This window comes from Plasmodium sp. gorilla clade G2, assembly GCF_900097015.1.
Source record: "Plasmodium sp. gorilla clade G2 genome assembly, chromosome: 11".
NCBI classification, from domain to species: Eukaryota; Apicomplexa; class Aconoidasida; order Haemosporida; family Plasmodiidae; genus Plasmodium; species Plasmodium adleri (nom. inval.).
Window position 1 is genome coordinate 1,580,001 of NC_041703.1, and position 19,529 is coordinate 1,599,529.

Consider the following 19,529-nt stretch of genomic DNA (forward strand, 5'->3'; position numbering starts at 1 on the left):
ATATATATATATATATATATATATATATATATATATATGTATATATATATTGGAATATATAAATACGTGTATACATAATATATATTTATACTTTTATATCAATGTTGTATTAACAATTATAAGGATAAAATATATTTACATATCCTTTTAAACATCAAAAATAATATAAATGTATTACATTGAGAAATTTTTAAAAAACTTTATATTTTTTTGTATCTATAACATCTTTTGTCCTTTCTAAATATTTTTGAATGACAAATATATAAATAAATATATATACATAATAATATTACACACAAAATAAAATTAAGTATTAATTGAATATTCTTTATATCGTCATGTTAAATAATTTAAAAAAAAGCACCATAAATTGAGAACATAAAAAAATAATAATCGTCTTACAAAAAAATATTGTAATGATTGACATATTTAAATCATGTGGGGGGAAAAATTAATTTAATGATGAGATAAAATAATAATATTTAAAAGGTATTATCTTTTAAATATGAAACCTGATATATATATAAAATATTATATATATATTATATATATATTATATATATATATATTTTTTTTTTTCTATTATATATAATTTTTTATTAAATCCTTGCGTTCACAAAGGTAGTTAATATAAAGACAAGGTTATTAAAATTTAAAAAAAAAGAAAAAAAAAAAAAAAAGAAAAAAAAATTTTTACATATATATGATTAATATATATATATATATATAGAAAAATGAAAAGGTCATATATTTATATGTATATATTTAAATATTTGATGGATACATAAGTATTCTAACTCTATCACCAAAAGCTTTAGGTGGAATATGAGTTTTAAATTTTGCTCTTACAACACCACTATTTCCATGAGTTCTACAAACTTTACCCCATATACATTTTATTTTAACTCCATCATGATATTTACTTGTTCTATAAACATATGCAACTCTTTTACCTACATAAAATTGTGCATGTTTTTTGGTGTTTACATTTCTAATGGATATTAAAGTAAAGTTGGGATCTTGGTTTCTTTGAGACCTACACAAGAAATAAAAAATAAAATATATATGATATATATAAATGTATTATTTAAAAGTATAATATTTTATTTATTAATATATATTATATTTTAGTTTAATTTTTTATTTTTACCTTTTATATCCTAATATAACTCCCTTTTCATATAAACGAACTGCTTGAAGTTTTTTGTTGGCTGTTTTTTTATTTTTCTTTAAAACCTTCTTGACAACTTTTTTTTTCTCAGATACTTCTGCTTGTTCTTTTTTTACTTTTACATCTTCCATTTTTACAAAATATTTATTTATATAATTTTAATTTTTTTTCTTTTAAATGCGTTGAAGGGGGATTGAAAAAAAAGAATAATATTTTTTTTTATCACAAAAAGGTTTCTATATATAATAATAAGAAAAAAAAAATTAATAAATAAAAATGAATTGAATTGAATTAAAAATAAATTATATATATATATATATATATATATATATATATATATATATATATATATATTTATATTTATATTTATTTATATAAATTTTCTTTATCTTATAATTCCCTTTATATAATTATAATAACATAAAACATCTTATATTTAAATATAATTATAAATTCTTTTTTTTTTTTTTTTTTTTTTTTTTTTAAATACCTGAATTAAAATAAAAATGAAAAAAAAAAAACTTTTTCTCTTTTTTTATTATTTCACATATATATTTATATATAATATTTTTTTTTATTCTTAAAAAATAAATTGAGAAACTTTATAATTTTTAGGAATCCTTATTTTTTTTTTTTTTTTCCATTAAAAAAAAAAGGAAAGAAAAAATTATAATATTACAAAATGGATATAAAATAAATAAAATATAAAAAGCTTTCTTTTAATTTACATATATAAATAAATATATACATATATAAATATATTAATATGTATAATAATATATAAACATTTTATATTTTATAATGTAATGAATAAAAGGTATCATATATTAAATACTTATAATATTATTTATATATATTAAATAATTTATGTATATGTAATAATATATCAATATTATTATATAAATAAATATGTATATAATAAATATATTAAAAAAATAAGGGATATGCCCTTAAATTATTTAATAACAAAAATGGATATAATAATTATAATGATAACATTAATATTATATATATATATAATAATTTATTGAAAAAAAAGTGCTTCATAATAAATATAAATTGTAATATTATATATATATATATATTACTTATTACAACAAAAAAATAAAAATATTATGTATATTTCTCTTAATAATTTATATATAATATTTTTAATATATATTACGTTGTACACTTTAATCTCCTCCCTTCTATAAAATAATAAAAATATTATATATATAATATATATATATATATGTATTTATTTATATAACCGTAATAATTTTATTTATTATTATAATTTTTTAATTGTATAAATTTATATTACATAATATTTATTTATTTTTATTTTAAATTTTAAAAAATATATTTGTTCTTTTAAAATTTTCAAAAATATATATATATATATATATATATATATTTATTCATATAATATTAAAAATGGCAGGTATATATGTTATAACCTTATAGGCATAATTTTTTATTATGTATTTAAAAAAAATGGATATATATAAAATAAGAAAAAAAAAAAAAAAAAAAAAAAAAAAAACATATATACATATATATATATATATATATATATATATTTATTTATTTTTATGTGTGCTATTATGGTGTGATAATTTTTTTGTGATACCATTTTTTTTATAACCTTTGACATTTCATCATAATAAAATTTTCTTGATCATCAAACTCTGAGAATTTCATATTAAATATATTTTGAGACAAATTAAGAAAAGGATTTTTAAAATATTCATCTGGAGGTGTAAAATATTGAATAGTATAATTATTATTTTGTAATTCGTTTATAAATAATTGTATACCGTCTCTATTTTTTTTACAAACATATAGAAAGGTTCCATTAATTTGTAGAGTTGTATTTAATAAATATATAATGGATGATACTATTTTATGATCATAAATAATATCACTAGCTATTATACAATCATATTTTATTATTTCATTATTTTTTTGTGGGTATGTATTTTTATTTGTAAAATCGATATTAGTAACTGTAATTTTATTTTTCCATTCTAAATTAATAGAATTTAATATATTTTCATTTAATAATAAATTATGTTTAATATTATTTAATGTTATATTATTTATATCACTAATTATTAAATTATTTATACCTTTCTCACTATTATTATTATTATTATTATTATAATTATTATTATTATTGTTGTTGTAAAGATGTGAATATATAAATAATGTAATACTAGCCATTCCACTACCAGCACCAATTTCTAAAATATTTTTATTAAAAAAAAAATTTTCTAAACATAAATCACTATACCATCTACTAGCCACAAGACACGATTCCCATATATTAATTCCAGTTAGATCATTAGATGCATTTGATTCATCTAGAGTATCTCCAAAATAATTAAGTCCAATTTCTCTTATATGTATTATAATATTATTATTACTATCAATATGTGGTTGTTCTTCTTTTGTTTTTATGTTATTATTTATTTTTAATTGATAAATCTTTTCTTGAATTATTTTAGCTTCTTCAATATTTGTAGTAAATTTTTTATTTGATTCATTATTATGTATATTAAGAGTCACACTATCACAAAAATTATTACTATTACTATTACTATTACAATTAATATTAATATTATTATTATTGTTGTTGTCATTTATTTTGGTGGTGTACTCTTCACTCATATTTACATTTATATTATCAACATCATCTTTATTTTTATTATCATCATCTAGTTCTTCTTCTTGGTTATCCAATACAACAGATATAGGGTGATTCAAAATTAGATGTAGAATCTGTTCATTCTGTGCATCAAACGCTTCAGATAAAATACTTTTATTAAATTCATTTTTTTTTAATAAATTAATTTTATTCCTTTCTTTATAATGAATAAGTTGTTCTTCCTTAATATTTTGTAATATTTCATTACATGTAATTATATTATTATTTATATTTTGATTGTTTATATTTTTCTCATCTATTTTGTCATACAAGTTATATATATCGATTGTATTGATTTTCTTTTTTATATTTTGTGATAACCTATAATTAGGATTTATAAAATTATTATCAATAACATTTCTAATATTTTCAAATACTTCATTTTTTTTCTTTTCTAAATTATTATATTTAATTTTATTTAAATAATAATCAAAGAATAAAACTTCTCTAGTAGATTCTATATGTTTGTTTTGTATGGACCACATCAAAGGACTGTTACCACTTTTATTGTATTGATTATAATCTATATTACATTCATAAAGTAAGAATAAAATCATATCTATATTATTATTTGCACAAGCAAAATGTAATAATGTATTATCATTCTCATCTTTAATATTATTTAAATTAATTATTCTAGAATCTTCTTCTAAAATTTTTTTTACTTCTTCTATATCGTTTGTTCTAATATAATATATTAAATCTTCAATTAATTCTTCTATATCCTCACATATCTTCATTTCTTGTAGCCCAGAATTATTATCATTATTCATTTTGAAGCTACAAACAGTTATCAAAAAAAAAAAAATTATTATATAAAAAAAATATATACCTATAAAATATATATTATATATATTATATATATATTTATTTGAGTTTTTTTAAAAGTTAAAATTTTATAACAAATTAATTTATTCTCTTCAAACATTAAGTTGTATAAAACCTTACATGCTCAAATAAATGTAAATTAAAAATATTATAAATAAATAAATATATAATATATATATATATTATATATATATAATAAATTTAATATATATATAAATATAACCGTTGTATTACATACATAAATATATTTATATGTATATAAAATATATATGGTACTACCTATATATTATATAATACATATATTTTTTTATGAATGCATACAAGACGATGAATTGGAAAAGCTCCAAAAAAAAAAAAAAAATAAAAATAAAATAAAATAAAAAATAAATAAATAAATTAATATATATTTTAAAATAATATTATATATATATGCAATATTTATGTTTTAAAAAAAAAATTAGTTTTTTCTTTTTTTTTTTTTTTTTTTTTTTTTTTTTTTTTTTTTTTTTTTTTTTTTTTTTTTTGTGAAATTATATATTTTCATATATATAAATACATATTTTATATATACATATATTAAAAGAAATACAATATATATATTACATTTTTATATATATGTGTAAAATTGGCATATTTTTTAAACAATATTATATTTGAATATTTATTTTAATAATTGTATGCCTTATCATATGACTTATTATATCATATAAATATAAATATAAATATATATATATATATATATATATATATATATATATATATATATATTTATATGTTTCATTTTATTTTTTTGATAATGAAAGAAGGATGGAGTTTATCGGACCTTTTAAATTACAAAAGAATAATAAGATGTGAAGATAGTCATGATAAGAATAATAAAAAGGAGGATTCAACATATGGAGATAAGAAAAGTAGTGAGTTATATGAAGAGAGTAGTATAAATAATAACGACTCTTTAATTGATATGATTAAGAAGATACCTATTAATCCATTTATTGATAAAAATGAAAATATGAATAAATATAAATATAGTGTTGAGAAAAAAAATATTGAAAGATATACTGGTGTGAATATATATGATGAAGTAGATGAAAAGGATGCAAAAAAAAACAAACCTGTTGAATATCCTTTTCCAATTAATAATAATATAATATTTAAAAAAGAAAAAAATAATAATCAAACAACATCTTCTAATAATAAAATTAATACAAATTATAGTAATATATCAAGTGATTTATATCCTGAAGAAGGTTATAAAACACCTAATAAGACAAAACATTTTTATGCTGACTGGGAAAGATTATTAGCATATAATTATGGTTTATATACTTTTAAAAATGCAAATAATAATAATACAATTATTAATAGAGATATGCACTCATTAAATACAGAAAATGATATAAGAAATAAATTAAATTTATATATAGATAGAATAAATATAGATAATCCAAATGATACATGTAAATATCTAGGAATAGAAGAATATAAATGTTTATTAACACATTCTTTTCATATGAATCAAAATATTAGTAATCAAAAATGTGTCAAATGGTTTAATGAATATCTACAATGTAAATGGGATGAACACAAATTAAATTTTGGATATAACTACATTCAAAATAGAAGACATAAAAAATCAAAGGCATATATTGCAGCCCCGGATTATCAATACGCATAAAAAAAAATAAAAATATTATATATATAAATATTTTTTATATGTATATATTTATATATGTATATATCATAGCTAAGACAAAATATATATCAACCTACACAAATGTGTTTATATATTTTTTTGTTTCTATTATTTTTTTTTTTTTTTTCATATACCAAAAAGGTGAACAAATTAAATCAAATTAAAAATATATATATATATATATATATATATATTTTCAATAATTTTTATGTATGTTATCATTTGCTAATACACTTTAAAACATTAAGCAATAAAAAAAAAAAAAAAAAAAAAAAAAAAAAAAAAAAAGAACCATCTTTCAATATATATAGCGATATATATGTATATTATATCATTATAGTTTATTAAAATTATGAGCTATATAAAAGCTTTTCATCAATTCCGTTGTAAATATAAAATATAAGTTTTCAGTATTTTATTAGAACATGTAATCAAAAAAAAGGAAAATTATAAAAAAATTATTATATTATTATTATGTTATATATATATGTAATATATATGTATATGCATACATATGCATGAATAAGAGAAAAAAAAAAATTTTTTTTTAAATTTTTCCACCTATATTTTTTTTACAACATATTTTGGACATTGAATCAAGAGGAAATTTTTATATTATACATGCATAATTAAACATAAATAAAAAAAAAAAAAAAAAAAAAAAAAAAAAAAAACATGTATATAATATATATATATATATATTTATTCATTTTATATTTTATTATTTTTTTAACGTGTCCATTTGAATATGTCTATTAATTCAAAACGAGAGGACAACATATATACTGATATATAAATTTTTATTTTATAAATGTTATTTAAAAAAATATATACAAATATATATGTATAATATAATTAATAAATTAATTCATATTTATTATATATATATATATATATATATATATATATATATATATAATTTTATATACATATTGTTAATTTTAACTGTATCATATATAAGTTCTCTCATTCATTTTATACTCCATAATATATACATATATATATATTTATTTATTTATGTTTATGTGTCTATATGTTTATTATTTTTTTTTTCTATGAAGATGGAGAACCAGAATAATGCTAACGAAATTATTGATAAGAACAAAATAGAAAGTGATAATAAATATATTTATACAAAATTTCCTATGTTTGATATGCATAAGAAAATAAAATATTATAACAAGAAAATATCAGATATTAATTTAGAAAATATAAAATTAAAAAAGTGTAAGAAACATTTGGAAAGACATATATTAGAAGAAAATATAATATTTGAAAAAAATTTCGAGAATTATGAAAAAATAATTTCGAATGCCTTAGGATTAGGATATTCATGTATATACTTATGTAATATATTAAATAAGATTATAAATAAAGATAAAATATATGTTTTAAGATTATTATTAAGAAAAAGAGATGAATTTAAAAATAATATTATAAAATCTTATATTCATAAACATATGGAAAATAAAATTTATTTTAAAAAACTTTCAAATTTAATACAAAACGTGGCTATAAAAAATAAAAATTATGTAACCATATTCTTAGTGCGTCATATAAAAAATAAAATTAAAGAACATTTTATACATTTTTATAATGTTATTATATATAAATATAATAATTTAAATCAAAAATATAAAAATATTTCTATCTTAAAATCAAATAATCATTTTATTTCAAATAAATTATATTTACAAAATATACATATTCTTAATAAAATATTAGCATTATTCAAATTGTCTTATATTATCAAAAATCATTTTCGCCTGAACGTTCAGAATTTTTTTTTACACATATTAGATGAAAAACAAAAAAAAAAAAAAAAAAAAATATTTTCTGATTTTATGAATGAAAATAGTGATAATATAAATACAACAATAATAAGTATGCAATGTCGAACAAATAATATACAAGATGAAACTATAAATACATCAAACAATTATAATATAGATAAAGAAAATATAACAAATATTGAATATAATACAAATAAACAAAAATATTATATACAAAATAATCTTCTGATCAAAGATAATTCATCAAGTACAAGTAGTTGCATATTACATCCAAATGATTTTTATAATTATTTATATAATGAAGAATTAAAAAAAAATATATATAATGATATAAAAAATAATCACATCAATAAAAATACTAAAAATATATATCAAAAAGTAAAGCAAAAGGAAAAAATATATTATAAACAAAATAACATGCTACAAATTCAAAGTTATCTAGATCAAAAAATTATTAAAAAATATGTATATATTCATTCTTTAAAAAAAGAACTTGAGGAATTATTTTTACAAATACCAACTAATATATCTATATATTATAATCAAAAGGAATATATAAAAAATGTTCAAACAATATATCATGAACAAATTGAAAAAATCCAAAGGACTCTCAAAAATATAAAAAACAAACATTTCTTTTTTATTATTGGAATGGGTCCACCACAAAATTTACACTTAAAAGCATCTGATAATTCGCATTTAAGTTCTCATAAACATTTTAAATTTCTTAATAATATAAACAACACACCAGGAAATACTACAAATAAGTGTAGTAAGATATTATTTAGCATAAAAGGATAATAAAAAATAAAAAGGAAAGAATGAAAAAATAAAAAAATTAAAAAATAAAAAAATGAAAAAATAAAAAAATAAAAAAATAAAAAAATAAAAAAATAAAAAAATAAAAAAATAAAAAAATGTCCTTCACTATCTTTTCACATCATATTGTTATATATATATATATATATTTAATGGTAATGTTACAATCGGCATTTCAATTAAATAAAAGATTATCAATATGTATATATATGTATTTATTTTCAACCACTACACATTTGAAATAATATCATTTGCTTTGCCTACAACATGTATCATTATATTTCTAATTCGATGATTATATATATATAATACTTTTTTTTTTTTTTTTTAATTTATTTTATTTTATTTTTTTATGTAAAATATGATAAACTTACTGTTATTAGTTTTTATTAAGCAGTCATTTTAAAAATTATTCATTTTTTATTAACTCAAAAAAATAACAAAGCAATGTAGAATAAAATGAATAAATAAATAAATAAATATATATATATATATTTTTTTTTTGAGCAAAAGAAAAAATAACTCATTTATTTTATATTCATACAGTTATATACCTCTATCATGTGTGTATACACACATACATATAATATATATATATATATATATATATATATAATAACTATTCACATAATATTTCATAGTAATTACTTTTGTGCTCTTATATTTTCAAAGGGTTAAAAAAAAAAATATATATAATATATATAACATATATATATATAAATGCTTATTTTATTTTATATTTTTTATATTTTTTATATTTTCTGTTTTCCACTTATAATCCTTTCAGAAAGAAAGTCAAAAATAAATTATCAGAATAATCGTTGGTTCGCATCCAGTGACGATAAAATCATAATGAATAATTTTTTTATAAAATTAAATAAAATTAAGAACTTTTCAAATTGTAATACTCTTTGGAAAATTAAAAAGTGTGAATATTTTTTCTTATCTCATAAAAATGTGAAAAATAATTGGAATAAAATTTCTGTTGGTAGTATAACAAGTAGTAGTAATAATGATAAAATAACAGATGATGTATTAGATGGAATTTCTTATAGTATCAGAGATAATACACATATATTCAAAGATGAGACAAAAGATATTCCAATTGTATTATTGCATGGATGTTATGGAAGTCGAAAAAATTTTATATTTTTTAGTAAACTATTAAAATCAAATAAAGTGATAACAATGGATTTAAGAAATCATGGAGATTCTAAGCATACTGAAAATATGCTATTTGATGAAATTGAAAATGATATAAAGAATGTTTTACAAAAATTACATATAAAAAAATGTTGTTTAATTGGATTTAGTTTAGGAGGAAAAGCATCAATGTATTGTGCTTTAAAAAATAGTTCCCTTTTTTCACATTTAATTATTATGGATATATTACCATTTAATTATAATAGTAATAAAGTTCATATAAAGTTACCTTTTAATATATCTCAAGTTACTAGCATATTATATCATATAAAACATGAAAAGAAACCAAGAAATAAATTGGAATTCTTACAATATTTAAAATGTGAATTACCAGATATTTCAAATTCATTTGCACAATTTCTATGTATGTCACTTAAAGAAAATAATGATAAAAATCAATTAACATGGAAAATTAATATTGAAGCAATTTATAAAGATTTACCCTTTATAATGAATTTCCCATTAAATCCAGAAGAATATAAATATCATAATCCATGTAGTTTTATTATAGCCAAAAAATCAGATTTAGTTTGTTCTATTCCAAATTTTGATAAAATTATAAAAGACTACTTTCCTTCAGCTAGCCAAATCATTTTAGACAATTCAACTCATACGGTTTATATAGATGAAGCCCAACAATGTGCTAATATAATTAATGAAATGTTAAATAAATAAATATAAAAATATATATATATATATATATATATATATATATATATATATATATGTATTGTTATTCCTTAATAATAAAGATTTATATATATATTTACACATGGGTAAATATTTCAAATGTTCATAAAAATTGTAAAATTTATGAAATCGTATGAACGGTTCATATTTTTTTTTTTTTTTTTTTTTTTTTTTTTTTTTTTAAAAAAAAGCTGTTTTTGGTAATACAAAATTTTAGTTATTAAATATGTGGATAACTTTTGGTAGAAGTTAATATATTATAGTGGTATTTGGTTTGATTAACAGAATTTTTGCAAATTATTAATATTTTAATAAATTGTATTCACAATTTATATAAATAATTATCATATATATATATATATTTATTTATATCTTAAAAGTTATAATTTACTCATAAAAGAAATGAAATTCTTTCTATTTTAAATTTCAACAAAATATTTTTTTTTTTGCGAATGTACAATCATTATATCTATAATTATTTTGCTTTTATATCGTTACTATATTGTCTCAAAGAAACTAATAAATAACATTTTTTTAGAAGAGCTCAATTTTTATGAGCTTATTTTCTTTTAAGTTTATATTTTTTTTTACAAAATAAATATAAGAGAAATAATATTATAAATACCAATTTAAATGAACCATGTTATGATAATAATAAAAAATTGCCAAAAAAAAAAAAAAAAAAACAAAAGTGGAATTATATAAAAAATAAAAATAATTATAAATATAAAAATGAGAAAATATTAAAATGAATTCATGAATATGTAAAATATTTAAATATATATAAAATATATATATATATATATATGTATGTATGTATAACCAATTTGTAGACATTCATCGAAATTATAAATAGATAAAATTGTGGAACAAACAATTACTATAAATAAATAATATAAAAATGAAAAAAAAAAGAAATGAAAAGAAAAAATATTAAAATTTTATCTAATATTTTTAAATAAACATATATATGATTAATTATATTTTTAATTACATTTGAATTATATATGAATTAATATTTTAATTATAATAGTACTATAATGTTATTATAATTATATGTATATTTCCACTGAAAGTACGTATATATATATATATATATATATATGGAACAAAATTTGGAGTAATACTTTTAAATAAATACGTCTTTACACACATATATTTTTTACTTCCCTTTAAGAAAATATGATTTGTGTTCAGGAATATTATTTTACTTATAAGATTTATTTTATATAATTATTTCTTATATATATATATCTTTATATATACATCATTTTTATATTATAAATTATTAAGGGGTATGTTATTATTAACTGGCATAATAGGAGTGTGATAAGGCATATGATTATCATTAATAATATTTGGGTTATTGATATTTACATTGTTGATGTCATTTACATTATTCATATTTATATTGTTCATGTTTAAATTATTTCTGTTCATATTGTTAATATGGAGGTTGTTCATATTCATTCCGTTCAAGAGAGGATTATTTAAAGAGGAGCCATTCATATTTGTGTTATTAATATTGTTTACATGATTTATATGATTTACATTATTTACATGATTTATATGATTTACATTATTTACATTATTTACATGATTTATATTATTCATATTATTCATATTATTCACACTATTCACATTATTCACACTATTCATATTATTCACATTGTTGTTATTCCCATTTGTATTATCTACTTCTGTCTTGTTATTTTTATTTTTTCTACTATTTTTTCCAAAAATTGTTTGTCCTTTAACCTTTGACAATCTAACTTTAATAGCCCAGAATTTCGATTTATAGAACCCATGAGTTTTTGCTGAGAAAGATTTATAATAACGTTTCCCGTTGTCATACCATGATGCTATCCAACTTCTCTTATCCCAATATACTCCAGCTACATCACATTTTAAATCCTCTGGATTATCTAAATTGGGTCCTTCTTTGTCTGATAATTCTAAGAGATATTCAAATTCACTTTCGTTTTTGATAATTTTATTATTACTTCTATTTACTGTGGAATTTTTTTTGGGTGTTTTTTTTTCTATATTTTTTGGTGTATTTATTTTTCTATTTCCTTTTCTTCCTTTTTTAGTAGTACTGGTATTTTCATCATTATAATTAATTACATTATTGTTGAGTGAAAAGGTATTGATTTGATTGTTTGAACATAAAATATTATTATTGTTATGATTAGTTGGAATAATATTGACATGTTCTGAACAATTCATGTTATTTTCATCATTGTATAAAGAACAATTATTAAATCCATTTTGATGAAAAAATAAATCATTAGAATATTTTCCATTATTTATTAAATTATTTGACATGTTTGACATATTTGATATGTTTGATATGTTTGATATGTTTGACATATTTGTTATATTTGATATGTTATTTTCATTATTATACATTTTCAATAGTTCCATTTCCTCTTTAGTAATTTTTCCAGTTTTCATATTTTTTTCTGATGTTTTTCTTCTTGTCCTTTTTGTCTTTTCATAATTTATATTATTATTACCCATCACATTCATATTTTCTATATTATATAAATCATTAGGTATTACATAATCATGAACAGCATTTGTATTCATCATTTTATTATTTTTATTACAGCCTATAAAATTATTACAAATATTTGGATCCATCATATTAGGAGTGTAATTATCAGCTTGTGAATAATCTTCTATTGGTGATATATTATTTATTTGTGATATATTATTTATTTGTGATATATTATTCATTTGTGATATATTATTCATTTGAGATATATTATCCATTGGAGATATATTATCCATTTGAGACATATTATCCATTGGAGTATAATGATCATTTGAAACATAAGCATCATTTGAAGCATAATTTTTCCTATCATCATTTGTTACATTTAATTGTTTATTTATACCATTTTTTGTATACATTGACATATTATTATCATCCATATTATATTTTTTTATTCTCTTTATTTTGAGTTCATTATTTTTATTCATTATATTTGGAGACATATAATTAGATTTCATATAATTACTATCAATACAATCTGCATTATTATTTCCTCCATAATTCGCACTCATCATAACAGATTTATCTGCTTCATCATTATTATGTAGATTTAATTTCATATCTTCATATTTATAAAATGCTGATTTTAATGTATGCATATTAATTTTTCCTTCTCTTTCCCATATATTCATTGAATGAGGAAATGTACCACTCATCCTACAACATAAATCATCTAATTTTACACATACAGTGTAAATAGTATCAAACCATTGTAAATATTTGTCATTATTAATATTTATAATTTCTCTACCCTTCACGTTATTTCTTATATAATTTTTTTTTTCTCCAATTTGTGAATACGTACAATCCATATCTCCATTGAAATCATTCATTTTAATGTAGTTGTTCATATTATCTCCATTCATGAGATTGGAGTTGTATCCATCTTTAACTGGATTAGAATTATTCATGTGATATATATTGTTCATGTGGTTTAATTGGTTTAATTGGTTTAATTGATTTAATTGATTTAATTGGTTTAATTGATTTAATTGGTTTAATTGATTTAATTGGTTTAATTGATTAATTTGTTTCATTTGATCAATTTGTTTCATTTTACTCATATTTCCACTTTTTCTTGTTTGTCTCGTTTTGCTTACACTTCCTATTGGACTCACATCATTTTCCAAATTTTTTGTAGGGGTCAATACCTTTTGTTCATTCATTTTATTTGCTGCTCTTTTATTTTTTTTTCCTTCCTTTCTTTCACTTTGCATTGCACTGACAATAGTATCTTCACTAACTTTTTTTTTTATAAAATTATTATTTGTATTGGGATCTAATAATTCATCATTAACATCAACAATTATAGTATCTTGGCTAATTTTTTTAACAATATTTTTCATATTATTATTATTATTATTATTATTATTATTGTTGCTGTTGTTTGTTTCCACTTCATTCATTACAACATCACTTATCATTGTATCATTACTTACCTTTTGTTCGATATATCCAGGATTCATATTCTTTGGTATATTATTTTCTTCAAACTTATTAAGTGTAAATGTATCATTTATTTCATTGGATGGATTTATTTTATCTTCTTCTTTGTCTTGCTTATTTTGTTTTGTGTCCATATTATAATCATTATGATCATTGTTATCATTCATATTATTCATATCATTGTTATGATTTATATTTTTATCGTTATATATTTTTTTTTTCTCATTTATGTCACTATCCATTTGATCTTCCTTATTTTCATCCTGCTGTTCATTATTTTGATTATTTATAAAATCATCATTATTAAGTTCATTGTTCAATATATTTTGTTCAATTCCAGAAGAAACCATAACTTCATTTGTTGCATTCACATTTACATCATTTTGAGACAAGGAAGTTAATTCATTTTTTATAAATAAACTAGAATGTTCAACATTTATATTGTCACCCTTATCATCATGATAATTTTCTTTGTCTACAAATTGTTCGTTTATCATATTAAAATCATTTTTATATATTTCTGTGTTTGTTATATTTTCTATATCATTATTATTTATATTATTGTATGTATATGTATCACTATCGCTACAAATTTGTTTGGGTTCATAATCTATAGTGTCATATATATTTTCATTATTCAATGTAGAATTGATATTACTATAATTATCTTTATTTATCATAATAGATGATTCGTTGTTCATATATTTCTCTTCTTCCTTGTCTATGGTATCATTAATAATATGGTTGTTTAAATTATCACCATTTTGTTTTTCTTCATCCTTTGATGAAACATGAGAGTTTATAAACATAGGATCATTTGATAACATATTATTATGAACAACATCTAATACGTTTGCATTATTTATAATATTATTATTATTATTAACATATGATTCATTCCACATTTCACTTTCTTCATTAACAACATTGATGTTGTCTATTTTTGTATCAACAACATTTTGATCAGTTTCTTTAAAATAATCACAATTATTTTTAATTGTATTATCTTCATAATTAACATTTTCTTGTGTGACCACATTATTTTTTTCCTTTTCTTCTTCACTAATATATTTAATTTCATAACCAGAACTATATTTAATATTATCATTATTATTGTTATTATTATTTGTACTGTTTATAATATTTGTATTATCACAATTAATAGATATATCCAGTTCAATTTCTTTTTCTGAATTTTTATCATTCTCTGAATTATATTTCAATGATTCATTTTTTTTTGCTTCATCACATACGTTCATATTATCCTGTTCATAATTTGAGATATCCAAACAATCTCTCATTACATCATCATTTATATTATCCATTTGAATATTTTCATTACTATTATGAAAATTAATTATATTCTCTTTTATTAATCCATCATTCGAATCATTTATTTGGTTCTCATGTTGATCATTCATTTTATATTCTGTTATATTATTTAATATTTTATTATCCTCTTCATTATTCATTTTATTCTCTAAAAAAATTTCATTCATATTGTGTATATGATTATTGCTATTTATATTTTCATTATCATTAGGTGTTATATAATATTTGTTAGTATCATTACACATTTTATCACTTTCATAGTGAGAATCATTACATACATTATTATTTTTAATTATAACATCATCATTTTTAATATTAATATGGTCTTTTGTAGATTCATTCAGATTTATATTTTGATTAGCATTGAGGTATTCATTCATTTTTTCATATCCACTTTGATTATCATTGTCTCCTTTAATATTTTCGAAAGAATTAAATGGATTACTCATTTGACTAAATTATATTTTTAACTATGGATTGTTCTTATATATATATATATATATATATATATATATGTATTTATGTATTTATTTATATTTATATTTATTTATATTTTTGCACTGAATATAATCTTACAATCATTATATGTATTATAACAATCAAAGAACTATTCGCAATTTCATTCAGTGTTGATTTTTTTGCCTTCTTCAATTATTTTTTGTTGTCTATTGTTTGTTTTCTCCTTATTATGATTAATAATATTATGCATCCCTTATAGCTAGCTAATTTTTATAGCATAACAATAAAAAAAAAAAAAAAAAAAATTAAAAATATAAAACAATATATATATATATATATGTATGTATTTTTTTTTATTTGTTTTATCTTTTTAATATTGGCTGTTTTTTTTTTTTTTTTTTTTTTCTATATATATATATGTATATTATAAAATAGATTTATGATTAATCATTTAAAATAAAAACGCACTTTACTTTTTATTTGTTTTTCAAATATAATAATAATATTTTTATATTATATTTCTTGTTGTATTATTTAACATATGTATATTTAAATAAGTGCAAAATTATGTAGGACACAAGAATAAATTCAACTAAACTTTGAAAGGATTAACAAAAAAAATAAAATAAAAAAAATAATAAAATGATAAAATAATAAAAAAAACGGAGGTACTATAATATTTATTAAAAAAAAAAAAAAAAAAAAAAAAAAAAAAAGATACACGCGTATAAAATAAAATATACATATATAGGCTCATATATATATATATATATATATTAATTTTCCAGGTTAAAATGTCCTATTTTATTACATAAAGTTTAATGGAATATTAAAAAATGCAATTAATTATTTCAAGTTAAATATACATATATATATATATATATATATATGTGATTTCTTTTATATTAAATTTTTAATATAGATATATTATTTTTTAACATATCCCTACTTTTTCGTAAGGCAATTTTTTTCTATACACACATATATATATATTTGATGTAAATAAAATAAATACATATAATTATTTTAATTATTATTTACATTCTTAACTAAAAAAAAAAAAAAAAAATGATCTTATACAAAAAAAGAATATATTATTACAATTATATATATATTAATATATATTGATTTAATATAAATATGGGGATATATAACAAAGAAACATATACTTAATTATATATATATATATATATAATATATTCAAATTACACCATATAAAATAAATCTTTAAGAACATTACTTGTTTAATAAAAAGGAAAAGCAAAAAAAGTATGTTCCAAAAAATTATGTATATATATATATATATATTTAAATATAAATAAAAAGACTTGAACTTATTAACACAAAAAATATCAAAAATGAAAAAAAAAAAGAAAAAAAAAAGAACAAAACAAAACACAACATATATATATATAATATTAATAGACTTTTACATATGTTAATAATGAATTTATCTTTACATACATAATTTTTATACTAATATATAATATTATAATATATAATGACAATGTTTTAGCTTTATATATAGATATGTATACCCATATATATATATATATATATTAATAATAAATAGAGGGTGAAAACAAAAAAAAAAAAATTGGTTCTTATGTAATTTTCTAAATATATTTAAATGTGTACTTCATATTAACTTGAATTTTTTTTTTTTTTTTTTTTAATCCAAGTTTTTTGTTTTATTTTTTAAATATTAATATAATATATATATATATAATATATATATATTTTTTACAATTGACAAAAAAACAAAAAATTGTGTAGATGTTTTAATTTTTGTTACTATTAAAATAATATTAAAGAATTATTGCATGAACAACATATAATTATAATTACATATATATATTTTTTAAAATATACACTATAATGTAACAAAAATTTTCATATTATATAATCCTTATAATTTTTTTTATGTTTACAAATTGTATAATAAGGAAAAAGAGTCATAGAAAGTGTACTTCATGTAGCAAGAAAAAAAAAAAAAAAAAAAAAACAGAAAAAATATATTACGTTTATTTAAAAAAAAAAAATGAAAAGTAGAAAGTGTTAAAGAAAAAAAAATTTCTTTTAAATAAAAGTAAATAAGGGGAAATTATAAAAATTAATATAATATTATTAAAAATATTAAAAAATATATATAAAACAAATATTATACATATATGTATATTATAGGTTGTGTAATTTTATTATTAAAGAAAGTTGTAACACCAATATGAAATGAAAATGTAAAAATAAAAATAGAGCGAAATAGGGGAAAAAAAAAAAAAAAAAAAGGGCAAAAAATTAAAATAAAAAAAATAGAAAGTTAATTCAAATTTTTAATTAATAAACTAAATTATAACTTGAAAAAAAAAATTACAAACGTACAAATTAATTTATAGAACTTTATAAGTTATAATTTTTTTTTTTTTTTTTTTTTTTTTTTTGAATTATTAACATTAATAGGTATAATATATATATATATATATATATATATATATAGATAAATATTTATAAGAATTTATATTGGTTTCCTTTTTATTTTATTTTTGTAAATATTTTTTCCAAAAAAAAGAAAAAATCATTTTTTTTCTTTTTTACTATAAAAATTATGTAATTATAAAATTAAATAAAAAGCAAAATTATATATATATAATAAATATTTATATTTATATTAATAAGGAAAAAATATATTTATTTAATGAAAATAAGATTAATATAGAACAAATCAGAACAAAAAAATTAGTCGTTATATTTAGTTGACATGTGTGTGAAAAAAAAGGCACATATTTAAGAACAAAGATAATTTTTAATGAGAACGTTACCATATTTATAATATAATATATATA

The 19,529-nt window shown here is 17.3% G+C and overlaps 6 protein-coding genes across 6 annotated transcripts; 3 read left to right on the forward strand and 3 right to left on the reverse strand.

The window, feature by feature from the left end:
* Positions 1-765: 765 nt before the first annotated feature.
* On the reverse strand, positions 766-1,302 carry PADL01_1140800 (60S ribosomal protein L35ae, putative; the record flags this gene model as incomplete). Its single annotated transcript, XM_028682885.1, has 2 exons — positions 766-1,036; positions 1,151-1,302. The coding sequence occupies 2 exons, from the start codon at positions 1,300-1,302 to the stop codon at positions 766-768; spliced, it is 423 nt and encodes a 140-aa protein (XP_028539119.1).
* A 1,492-nt stretch (positions 1,303-2,794) lies between these two features.
* On the reverse strand, positions 2,795-4,636 carry PADL01_1140900 (methyltransferase, putative; the record flags this gene model as incomplete). Its single annotated transcript, XM_028682886.1, has 1 exon — positions 2,795-4,636. The coding sequence occupies one exon, from the start codon at positions 4,634-4,636 to the stop codon at positions 2,795-2,797; it is 1,842 nt and encodes a 613-aa protein (XP_028539120.1).
* An 827-nt stretch (positions 4,637-5,463) lies between these two features.
* Positions 5,464-6,369, forward strand: PADL01_1141000 (conserved Plasmodium protein, unknown function; the record flags this gene model as incomplete). Its single annotated transcript, XM_028682887.1, has 1 exon — positions 5,464-6,369. The coding sequence occupies one exon, from the start codon at positions 5,464-5,466 to the stop codon at positions 6,367-6,369; it is 906 nt and encodes a 301-aa protein (XP_028539121.1).
* Positions 6,370-7,229: 860 nt separating this feature from the next.
* Positions 7,230-8,981, forward strand: PADL01_1141100 (conserved Plasmodium protein, unknown function; the record flags this gene model as incomplete). The annotated part of the gene is made up of 1 exon (XM_028682888.1): positions 7,230-8,981. One exon carries the CDS (start codon positions 7,230-7,232, stop codon positions 8,979-8,981), a length of 1,752 nt encoding a protein of 583 aa, XP_028539122.1.
* Positions 8,982-9,719: 738 nt separating this feature from the next.
* PADL01_1141200 (alpha/beta hydrolase, putative) lies at positions 9,720-10,877 on the forward strand (the record flags this gene model as incomplete). The annotated part of the gene is made up of 1 exon (XM_028682889.1): positions 9,720-10,877. One exon carries the CDS (start codon positions 9,720-9,722, stop codon positions 10,875-10,877), a length of 1,158 nt encoding a protein of 385 aa, XP_028539123.1.
* Positions 10,878-12,170: 1,293 nt separating this feature from the next.
* PADL01_1141300 (transcription factor with AP2 domain(s)) lies at positions 12,171-16,679 on the reverse strand (the record flags this gene model as incomplete). Its single annotated transcript, XM_028682890.1, has 1 exon — positions 12,171-16,679. One exon carries the CDS (start codon positions 16,677-16,679, stop codon positions 12,171-12,173), a length of 4,509 nt encoding a protein of 1,502 aa, XP_028539124.1.
* Positions 16,680-19,529: the final 2,850 nt, after the last annotated feature.